Genomic DNA, 12,207 nt, shown 5'->3' on the forward strand with positions numbered 1-12,207 from the left:
AAACTTTCCTGAACACATTTTACAAACTCTAAACCATCTAGACTCCTAACAGTATGGGAGTCCCAATCAATGTATGGAAAATTAAAATCCACTACCACCACAACTTTATGTTTCCTGCAGTTGCCTGCTATCTCTCTGCAGATTTGCTCTTCCAAGTCTCGTTGACTATTGGGTAGTCTGTAATACAATCCCACTAATGTGGCCATACCTTTCCTGTTTCAATGATAGCAGCAACATTGAATCACAGGGACTCTGACATATCTCTGTCAAAAACTCCATAATTAAATATCACGGCAGTTCTGGCTTCAGTGCCAATTATGCCAGTTAAGTGCAGAAGCAAGGCTGAGAATGATTATTTCAAGAACAATGGTAAAATAATGTCTCAGAATTTGCTGACACTGATGACCTTCCTCCACTGACTGATAAACAATGAAAAAGTTTGAGCTTGCCATTTCGCTCAGTTCGAGATCCGGTGAGTGAGAGAAGTTTGGGGCTACGATCCATACTCCCTTGACGGAACGTCATTATACCATAGGTCTTTGTCCCACGTATACAGGTCAACTTTCTTCCATATGAAGGTCTGGACCTTGACAGGGTCTGGCTGCCATTTAGCCCTTCATGTTGTGTCTTGGGGCTACATCTTTGCCAGATGACATACAAATTCAATGCTCTTCTCTTCAATTTCTTTAGCCTACTTTGTGCCAACGTAGTGACCTTCACGTAGTGAGCACCATTGACTTAGGGCCCCACTGTTGTGTTTCAAACTCTCAATTTCTTCTTCTTTACAAGAGATGGTCTAATGCTATTGCTTAATAACGGCTGCCAACAGTAAAAAAAAAGTCCATCTCTGACTCCCTTTCGTATTTGGAAACCCTGTTTCTTTGAGAATTTAATTAGATGGTGACCCAGTTTAAAACCGTGTGGTTACAGCTTATCGCTCCATCCATTGGCATTCCTGAGGCTGTCAGCAGATAGGCTAAAGTGCCAAAATGCAAGAAATTATCTGTCCATCCCAGTACCTGATACTCTTGGGAACCAGGATTCAAAGTTCAAAGTAAATTTATTATCAATGTACATATATGTCACCGTATATTATCCTGGCATTAGTTTTCTTTCAGGCATTTACAATAAATACAAAGAAACACAAAAGTATCAGTGAAAAACTGCAAACAGCAAAGACAGGCAAACAACCTGTGAAAAAGACAACAAATTGAGCAAATGCAAATAAAGAGAAGATAATACTAACAAATAAGTAATAAACATTGAGAACATCAGTTGTAGAGTCCCTGAAAGTGAATCTATAAGTTATGGAACCAGTTCACTGTTGAGTTGAGCGAAGTTTTCCACTCTGGTTTAGGAGTCTGATGGTTGAGGGGTAATAACCGTTCCTGAACCTGGTGATGTGGGACCAAGGCTTCTGTAATTCTTTCCTGATGGTAGCAGTGAGAAAACAGCATGACCTGGATGGTGGAGGTCCTTGTTGATATATGCTACTCTCCTGCGACAGTGCTCCTTGTAGATGTGCTTAATGGTGGGGTGGTCTTTATCTGTGAAGGATACGGCTGCATCCACTACTTTTTGTTAGGGTTTCCATGCCAGCATACCAGTCCATGATATAATCAGTCAGAATACTGTCCAACGCGCATCTATAGAATTTTGTTAAAGTTCTGGATGACTTGCCAAACTTTCGCAAACTTTTAAGGAAGTAGAGGTGCTGTCGTGCCTTCTTTCTAATTGCACTTAGGCTGTGGTATCAGGATAGATCCTCTGAAATGATAACGCTGAGGAATTTGAAGGTGATGACCCCCTTCACCTCTAATCCCATGATGAGGAGGGGCTCACAGACCTCCGGTTTCCTCCTCCTGTTGTCATTAATCAGCTCTTTGGCTTTAGTGACGTTGAGTGAGAGGTTGACAACAATAGTGTCATCAGAAAACCTAAATATGGCATTGGAGCACTACTTAGCCACAGTCATAAGTACAAAATGAGTAGAGCAGGGGTTAGTCACACAGTCTTGTGGTGCATCTTTGCTGATCGTTATTGTGGAAGAGATATTGTTACCAATCCAAACTGACTGGGGTCTGCAAGTGAGGAAATTGATGATCCAGTTGCACAAGTTGTCTAAGTCTTTCCAACTCAGTGATTAGCTTTGTGGGGTTAATAGTGTTGAATACAGAGCTGCAGTCAATGAAGAACATCCTGATGTATGCATTTTCACTGTCCAGACCTTCCTGGGTTGAGAGAAGAATGAATGAAATGGCATCTGCTGTTGACCTGTTGTGACAGTATGCAAATTGGAGTGGATCCAAGTTGCTCCTCAGGCAAGAATTGATAGGTTTCATCACCAGCCTCTCAAAACACTTCATCACAGTGGTTCTTCTGGTGGAAGTGATACCTCATCCCTTGCACAGCTAAGTTCTCTTTCTCCAAAGGCCTCCAACGCATGTGTGCCCTGGCAGAGTTCAGCGAGTTCAGTGAGACAAGCACGTTCAAAGTAAATTTATTATCAAAGTACATATAAATTACAATAAACAACTCTTAGAATGATTTTCTTAGGGGCATATACTCAATAAATCCATAACCGAATAATAACCAAAATAGAATTAATGAAAGATCAAACAGTGTGCAAAAGACAGCAAACTGTGCAAATACAAATAGAGAGAAATAATAATAATAATTAAATAAGCAATATATATTGAGAACATGGGATGAGGGAAAAGTCCATGAAAGTGTGTCCTTAGTTTGTGGGAACATTTCAATGATGGGGCAAGTGAAGTTGAGTGAAGTTATCCCCTCTGGTTCAAAAGCAGGTCGTAAATGTTCCTGAAACTGTGGTGTGAGTCCAGAGATTCCTATACCCTCTTCCTGATGGACGCAGCAAGAAGAGAGTATGGCTTGGGTGTTGGGGGTTCCCTGATGATGGTTGCTGCTTTCCTGAGACAATTCGCCATGTAGATATGCTCATTGGTGGGGAGGATTTTACCTGTGATGGACTATAAGACCATAAGACATAGGAGTAGAACTAGGCCACCTGGCCCAGAGAGTCTGCTCCGCCATTCAATCATGGCTGATCCTTTTTTTTTCTCTCCTCCTCAACCCCAGTTCCCGGCCTTCTCCCTGTAACCTTTGATGCCAAGAAGTGGCAGATAGAATATAGCGTAGGGAAGTGTATGGTCATGCACTTTGATAGAAGGAATAGTGCATAGAGTATTTTCCATAATGGGGAGAAAAGTGAAAAATCAGATGTGCAAAGGGTTTTGAGATTCCTCTTGCAGGATTCCCTAAAGTGTAACTTGCAGGTTGAGTCAGTGGTAAGGAAGACAAGTGCAATGTTAGCATTCATTTCAAGAGAACGAGAGTATAAGAGCAATGTGTATTGCTGAGACTTTATAATGCATTGGTCAGACTGTACTTGGACTATTGTGTCCAGTTTTGAGTCCCATATCTAATAAAAGATGTGTTGGCATTGTAGATGGTCCTCAGGAGTTTCACGAGAATGATTCTGGGAATGAAAGGGTTAACGTGTAAGGACCATTTGATGGCTCTGGGCCTGTATTCGCTGGAGTTCAGAAGAAAGAGGGGATATCTTATGGAAACCTATCAAATATTGAAAAGCCTGGATGGAATGGATGTGGAGAGGCTGCATCCTATACTGGGGGCATTTAGTATCAGTGAGGAAGAACCTCAGAATAGAGGGACATCCATTTAAAATGGAGATGAGAAGGAATTTCTTTAGCTAATGGGTAGTGAATCTGTGGAATTCATTACCACAGACTTCTGTAGAGCCCAAGTCATTAAGAATATTTAAAGCAGAGTTTGACAGATTCTTGTTAGTCAAAGTGTCAAAAATGGGGAGAAGGCTGGAGAACAGGGTTGAGAGGGTTAATAATTCAGCCACTGTGCTTTTGGTGAGGGAATTTCATAATTGAGACCAAGTTACAATGAAGGATTGGCATCTTCATGCAACAGTTGGGCTGAAAGGCTTGTTTTTGTGCTGTATAACACTCTTACTCCAGAATTCTATGTCAGGATGGTATGAAACTTGGTTGGTGACATATAGATAATTGTGTTCCTATGCATTTGCTCACCTTACCTTTGTGCATTGCACCCCATCACAAAGCCTCACCGTTAGCCTTTATCCTCTCCCATTTTCCTCTGCAGTTTAAAACTTGTCACAAATTTTTCAGTTCTAATGACAAATTTTTGTGCCCTAACACGGTGATACTGTGTTTCATTCCACGACTTCTGCCTGATCTGATGGGTATTTTCAGGGTTTTCTATTCCTCATTCAGATCTCCAGTGGCCACAAGATTCTGACCTTCTGACTTAGAACAATAACATTGGCTGTAAAATTTGGACAATGTCAGGCCTAAACAAAATTCATTGTTGTTACATTTTTGTCAGATTTTTGCAACTATTCTAGTGTCTTTGGAGAGAGTGTGGCCTGCTTGGAGAGTATTAGCTACGAGAGTGGTTGGGCAAGCTGGGATTGTTCTCCCTGGATCACTGGAGGCTGAGGGGTAACCTGATAGAAGTATTTGACATCATGAGAGGCAGAGACAAGGTAGGTAATTAGAGTCTTTTTCCCTGGGTGCAAATGTCAATTAGTAAATGGCATAGCTTTCAGGATTGTGGGGGAAAGTTTAAAGATTTATGAGACAAATTTCTAACACAGTATAGTAGGTACTTGAACCATATTCCAATACAGAATAGTCGCATGAATAGGGGGATATTAATCAAATGGAATTAGTTTGGATTTGCACAGGTTTCTTGGGCCAAAGGGCCTCTTCCTTTTAGAAACCATAGAAACTACAGCACAGAAACAGGCCCTTTGGCCCTTCTTGGCTGTGCCGAACCATTTTCTGCCTAGTCCCACTGACCTGCACACGGACCATATCCCTCCATACACCTCCCATCCATGTATCTGTCCAATTTATTCTTAAATGTTAAAAAAGAACCCGCATTTACCACCTCGTCTGGCAGCTCATTCCATACTCCCACCACTCTCTGTGTGAAGAAGCCTCCCCTAATGTTCCCTTTAAACTTTTCCCCCCTCACCCTTAACCCATGTCCTCTGGTTTTTTTCTCCCCTTGCCTCAGTGGAAAAAGCCTGCTTGCATTCACTCTATCTATACCCATCATAATTTTATATACCTCTATCAAATCTCCCCTCATTCTTCTACGCTCCAGGGAACAAAGTCCTAACCTATTCAACCTTTCTCTGTAACTGAGTTTCTCAAGTCCCGGCAACATCCTTGTAAACCTTCTCTGCACTCTTTCAACCTTATTTATATCCTTCCCATAATTTGGTGACCAAAACTGAACACAATATTCCAGATTCGGCCTCACCAACCTCATCATAACATTCCAGCTCTTATACTCAATACTTCGATTAATAAAGGCCAATGTACCAAAAGCTCTCTTTACGACCCTATCTACCTGTGACGACACTTTTAGGGAATTTTGTATCTGTGCTCCCAGATCCCTCTGTTCCACTGCACTCCTCAGTGCCTTACCATTAACCCTGTATGTTCTACGTTGGTTTGTCCTTCCAATGTGCAATACCTCACACTTGTCAGTATTAAACTCCATCTGCCATTTTTCAGCCCATTTTTCCAGCTGGTCCAAGTCCCTCTGCAGGCTCTGAAAACCTTCCTCACTGTCTACTACACCTCCAATCTTTGTATCATCAACAAACTTGCTGATCCAATTTATCACATTATCATCCAGATCATTGATATAGATGACAAATAACAATAGACCCAGCACTGATCCCTGTGGCACACCACTAGTCACAGGCCTCCACTCAGAGAAGCAATTTTCTACCACCACTCTCTGGCTTCTTCCATCGAGCCAATGTCCAATCCAATTTACCACCTCTCCATGTATACCTAGCGACTGAATTTTCCTAACTAACCTCCCATGCGGGACCTTGTCAAAGGCCTTACTGAAGTCCATGTAGACAATATCCATTGCCTTCCCTTCATCCACTTTCCTGGTAACCTCCTCGAAAAACTCCAACAGATTGGTCAAACATGACCTACCACGCACAAAGCCATGTTGACTCTCCCTAATAAGCCCCTGTCTATCCAAATGCTTGTAGATTCTGTCTCTTAGTACTCCCTCCAATAACTTACCTACTACTGACGTTAAACCCACCGGCGTATAATTTCCCGGATTACTTTTCAATCCTTTTTTAAACAACGGAACAACATGAGCCACTCTCCAATCCTCCAGCACTTCACCCGTAGACAGCGACATTTTAAATATTTCTGCCAGGGCCCGCGCAATTTCAACACTAGTCTCCTTCAAGGTCCGAGGGAACACTCTGTCAGGTCCCGGGGATTTATCCACTTTAATTTTCCTCAAGACAGCAAGCACCTCCTCCTTTTCAATCTGTATAGTTTCCATGGTCTCACTACTTGATTCCCTCAATTCCATAGATTTCATGCCAGCTTCCTTAGTAAATACAGATGCAAAAAACCTATTTACGATCTCCCCCATTTTCTTTGGTTCCGCACAAAGCCGACCACTCTGATCTTCAAGAGGACCAATTTTATCCCTTACAATCCTTTTGCTCTTAATATACTTGTAAAATCTCTTTGGATTATCCTTCACTTTGACTGCCAAGGCAACCTCATGTCTTCTTTTTGCCCTCCTGATTTCTTTCTTAAGTATTTTCTTGCACTTCTTATACTCCTCAAGCTCCTGATTTACCCCCTGTTTCCTATACATTTCATACAACTCCCTCTTCTTCTTTATCAGAGTTGCAATATCCCTTGAGAACCAAGGTTCCTTATTCCTATTCAATTTGCCTTTAATCCTGACAGGAACATACAAACTCTGCACTCTCAAAATTTCCCCTTTGAAGGCTTCCCACCTACCAATCACATCTTTGCCAGAGAACAACCTGTCCCAATCCACGCTTTTTAGATCCTTTCTCATTTCTTCAAATTTGGCCTTTTTCCAGTTCAGAACCTCAACCCTAGGACCAGATCTATCCTTGTCCATGATCAAATTGAAACTAATGGCGTTATGATCACTGGAACCAAAGTGCTCCCCTACACAGACTTCCGTCACTTGCCCTAATTCGTTTCCTAACAGGAGATCCAATATTGCATCCCCTCTAGTTGGTCCCTCTATATACTGATTTAAAAAACTTTCCTGAACACATTTTACAAACTCTACACCATCTAGACCCCTAACAGTATGGGAGTCCCAATCAATGTATGGAAAATTAAAATCCCCTACCACCACAACTTTATGTTTCCTGCAGTTGCCTGCTATCTCTCTGCAGATTTGCTCTTCCAAGTCTCGTTGACTATTGGGTGGTCTGTATAACAATCCCACTAATGTGGCCATACCTTTCCTGTTTCTCAGCTCCACCCATAAGGACTCAGTAGACAAGCCCTCTAATCTGTCCTGCCTGAGCACTGCTGTAATATTTTCCCTAACAAGCAATGCTACTCCCCCACCTTTCACTCCTCTGCCTCGATCACATCTGAAACATCGGAACCCCGGAATATTAAGCTGCCAGTCCTGCCCCTCCTGTAGCCAAGTTTCACTAATTGCTACAACATCATAATTCCACGTGTCAATCCACGCCCTCCACTCATCCACCTTCCCCGCAATACTCCTAGCATTGAAATATATACACCTCAGAAGATTTTTACCACCACTCACAACCTTTCTATCAGTGGATTTGCTTAAACTTTCAATATCATTTATTTTCACCCCAGCCACACTGTCAGCTCTGGCACTCTGGTTCCCATCCCCCTGCAAATCTAGTTTAAAGCTAGATTCTGTACTATTCTACAAATAAGAATCAGCAAAGCAGTCTGAACATCTTGCAGCTCTTTATTATATTGTAATTAAGTTCTTTGAAGCCATGCATCACCCCAGCACAGTTCTTACACATCTGCTAGATTTAGATGTGCGCTGGTAATAGATAGTAAATTTTGTGAGTAGGGCAGGGTAACTCAAAGCATGAAATCCTTGGAAGATTATAAACTGATATGGGATATACAAATGCAGAACACTCCATGGTCTCACTGTTTAGAATGTTTTATGCCTGTATAGAATAGAGGTTTACTTGTAAGTTTTCCATTTCTAAAAATAAGATTCGAAAATACATGGTGGATTTCTTTGGGAGATTTAAATATTTCCATGTAATGTTTAACAAATGTGCAATGATATTAAACTTCCCAACGTGGCAAATTGGAGGAAACAAAATTGCTGATGTATGTTTAAAAACAGATCATTCTTGGTGGTATTTAGAAGAGTTCCGAATGAGATGTATGTGCTAGCAGACTCTTACATCCACTTCTAAGTAAGGAGAATAAAGTTAAAGAATTATCGCTGGCACTAGTAATTTGCGTAGAAACGTAAAAAATGTTGTCAGACATGTGTTCTCTGTTCCAATTCTAATGAAGGATTCATGGTTGAAAATTTACAGTACTTTTTAAATTAACTGTCTTACTAAGCATTTTGAATGCTTCAGTTTGCTTCATCTTTCCACTGCATTGAGTTTTGGCTACCAGTTCAGAATGAACAAATAAGGATTGGGATTATCCCATCAAAAGCATTTAGGATTAGTCAGTGATTTAAATTTTGTGGGTATTTCAGAGTCATATTTCAAAAGGGTTTTGTCAAAAATACATTCTTACATAGAATGCATCTCTTGGAGCCACCAACTCCCATTAAATATTGAATCTATTATGAGTTTTTCCAGGCAGTCCACCCTAATCCCAAATCTAAATTATTTAGAGGATGAACGAAAGTTCTGATCTCCCTCTCCCACTGAGGGAAGGTTTGAAGAAGTGAAAAGGTGGCTGTTTTGCTTGATGCACAGAATTATTTTTCAAGAAAAGATCTCAATTTTATGCTAATAATATTTCCCATGAAACTGTCATCAGCTTTGTGTTATCCATATGGAAGCACTAGAGTATTGATAACTATTACAAATGTCTTAGAGTTGTGTTGTCTATCACAAATGTCTTGGAGCTGTGATGTCTATCTCAATGTATTGCCGTGCTGGACAGAGAATGTGATTTTGCTTTATACTTCTCTGCTGCTTGGAGGTGTAAATTTGGATGCCACAGTCTTCTGTAGAAGCGAAGTCATTAAGAATATTTAAAGTAGAGTTTGATAGGTTCTTGTTAGTCAAAGTGTCAAAGATGGGGAGAAGGCTGGAGAACAGGGTTGAGAGGAATACTAATTCAGCCATGATAGAATGGCAGAGCAGACTCAATGGGCTGAAAGACCCAGTTTTGCTCTTATGCCTTAAGGTCTTCTGGTCTTACCAATCCATCAGTCAATGCTGTTAAAACGGCTTTACTTTTTGAAAATTGCTTGCACAAATTCACTAACAGTCACTGTGGAGTAGCTAACATAAATTCTCATGAGGGCTGCTGTTAGACGAGTTGGTAGTTTATCATCGCCCATCACCTCGTACCCCACTGAAAAGCCAGGATCAGAATATTCTGCTCTGCCAGTTTAGAAGGTGCAAAAAAACCTGCTCTAGGTTGGACCTGGCACTAACACAGCTTCTCCATTCACATCAGCTTATATTTCTCACATATTATAATTTTTTTTAATGTCAGAAACTTTCTTGATTAGAATCAGGCACATTCATGCTGAGGCAGGCTTTTTGTCCAGACTGTGTAGCTCGTTTCAGTGGGACTTCCGAGCTTCCTGAGCAGACATAGGGCACAGTGCAGGCCACTTTCCTTTGCAATGTTCTCTGCCAACCCTTCTCTGGGCAATTCAACTATCAACACACACACAATGCCAGAGGAATTCAGCCAGTCAGGTGCATCTATGGAGGGGACTAAGCGGTTGACATTATGGGACAAAACCTTTCATCAGGACCGGAAAGGAAGGGGAAAGTTGCCAGAATAAGAAGGTGAGTTGGAGGAAGTAAATACAAGCTGGCACGGTATATGTGAAACCTGGTGTGGGGAAGGGTGGGTGGATGAAGAGAGAAGATGGAAGGTGATAGGTGGAAGAGGTAAAGAGCTGAAGAAGGAGAAATCTGAAAGGAGTGGACAATGGACCACAGGAGGAAAGGAAGGAGGAGGGGCACCAAGGGGAGATGATGGGCAGGTAAGGAGAAGAGTAGAGGTAAGACGGCAGCCAGAATGGGAATGGGAAAAAGAACAACTATCAACAACCCCTTTATCCACTCATGGTAACTCCCACAACTTTAATGCCCATCTCTCAACCCAATCCTCACCATCAAATCTGCCACTACACCTGACACACCTATGATACAGGAAACTCTTGTCAATTATTGACACTGTTACCCCTCGCCACAACGTCCATCCTTCATTGTTACTTCCAAACACTGAATCACAACTCTTCAAGTACACAGTAACAACCTTCTATGAATGAGACTCACGTGATCACAACCCTGCCCCTAACGCACACCCACCGTTCTTCACTGCTCTTGATCACAAATCCTAGGACTTGCTCCAGACCTGAATTTACTCAATATTTTTGCACCTTCTAAACTGGCAGAGCAGAATATTCTGATCCTGTCTTTTCAATAGGGTACGAGGTGATGGGCGATGATAAACTACCAACTCGTCTAACAGCAGCTGAGTTATTTAAACAGCAGCTGATTACCAAATATCACAAAAAAAAGTCTGAGGATGAATTTCGTCCTCAAAGCAGCATTGTTTGAGATAGGTAAAGGTTTTCGCTCTCGAAGGCCACATATGTTCTTCGGTATAATCCTGAGTATGTGCTCATGCAAAGGTTTCCTTGTAGTTAAGAATAAAATGATGAATATAGATTGGAATGGGTTAAATTCTCAACAGTGTTTATAAATGTGGATTTGATTGAAGTAAAACATTTTTGCAGAACAATGGTGATTTTTTCAAACTTCCTGCAAAACACTATTATTATGCTGTGACAACCAATTAAAATGAGCATCAGCAAAAGGTGGTTCCTAGAAATGTTATTTTTGCCTGGGTGAGGAAGACGTTATATATGTGCAGCTGCACAATCCCTGGTGACAGAGAGCTGCAGTGGCTTAGTGGCCCATTCTTAAGCTACCTACACTGTTAGGAATGCTAGAAAGTAACCATTATCCCAAAGGGGCAAATTGAGAGTGGATAGTGAAATTGGAAAGGGAAATGGAAAATACTGAAAATGGTGTAAAGCTGAGTGTCATCAAGGGGATTAAATGAAATTATGTTTCATGTTTAAAGCTTTTTGCTTAGACTTTCCCTAAGAGCTGATCATTTTCAGAGTAAGACCTGGCTGACTTGGGTGTGTGGGTCAAGAATCAAGTTATCCAATCATAGCATCTCTTAGACAGGTCCAGCAAGGGTTGTTAGTAACAGACAGAAGAACACATACTTATATGGAAACTATTTGATGAAGCTATATAGCAACCACAGTAGGACCACCAGACATAAATAATTATTTTCGCCAAGCAGTAAGACTGATTAACACCTCCACATGGTAACACACCCTACCTTAGCCTCCACCATTGCCACTTTATTGTTTCCTGTCAAAGTCACCTTTGCTTGAATTTCCAGCATCTGCAGAATTCCTTGTGTTTATGCACAGGCAGTCCTGTACCTAGCATCTCTTTATGTACATACAGCCAATTTCTGTGTATAAGTTATCTTATGTATTTATATTTATTGTGCTTTTTTTATATTGTGTTCTCTATCTTATTGTGTTTTTTTTGTGCTGCAAAAGATCTGGAGTACCAATTATTTTGTTCTCCTTTACACTTGTGTACCAGAAATGACTTTAAACAATCTTGAGAACTGGGAATTGAGAATTAGCTGTCTTGGGAGAGAAGAGTATGGGAAGCCATTTCTCTGATTTTCAATCCAGGCACCTGGTCCGTAAGGCATCAGGGTCTGTCTTTGTGTTGAAGTGGGCAGCACAGTGGCATAATTTTTAGCATAACACTATTACAGCGCCAGTGAACTGGGTTCAATTCCCACTGCTGTCCGTAAGGAGTTTGTACTTTCTCCCTGTGACTCTGTGGACTTCCTCTGGGTGCTCTGGTTTCCTTCAATGTTCCAATGAATCAGCTTTTCATTCTGTCGGCTTTGGCTCACGGGGGCTATCATATCCTATTTGACATGAAGTCTCAGTAGCCAATTTATTAGTTACATCTGTACATCTGCTTGTTAATGCAAATATCTACTCAGCCAATCATGTGCCAGCAACTCAATGTATAAA

At 41.2% G+C, this 12,207-nt stretch overlaps 1 protein-coding gene across 4 annotated transcripts in view; it reads left to right on the forward strand.

Annotated features, from left to right (window-relative positions):
* sgcd (sarcoglycan, delta (dystrophin-associated glycoprotein)) overlaps positions 1–12,207 on the forward strand; it is a 543,710-nt gene that overhangs the window by 343,138 nt on the left and 188,365 nt on the right. Inside the window, exon 3 of one of the 4 annotated variants that reach the window (XM_072264009.1) lies at positions 4,405–4,564. The exons of the other annotated variants lie outside the window; for them this stretch is intronic. Coding sequence (XP_072120110.1) covers positions 4,547–4,564 — 18 coding nt within the window. The 5' untranslated portion in view covers positions 4,405–4,546. The remainder of the gene's footprint in view (positions 1–4,404; positions 4,565–12,207) is intronic. 4 annotated transcript variants of the gene reach the window in all.

Source organism: Mobula birostris, chromosome 7 (assembly GCF_030028105.1).
Source record: "Mobula birostris isolate sMobBir1 chromosome 7, sMobBir1.hap1, whole genome shotgun sequence".
NCBI classification, from domain to species: domain Eukaryota; kingdom Metazoa; phylum Chordata; class Chondrichthyes; order Myliobatiformes; family Myliobatidae; genus Mobula; species Mobula birostris.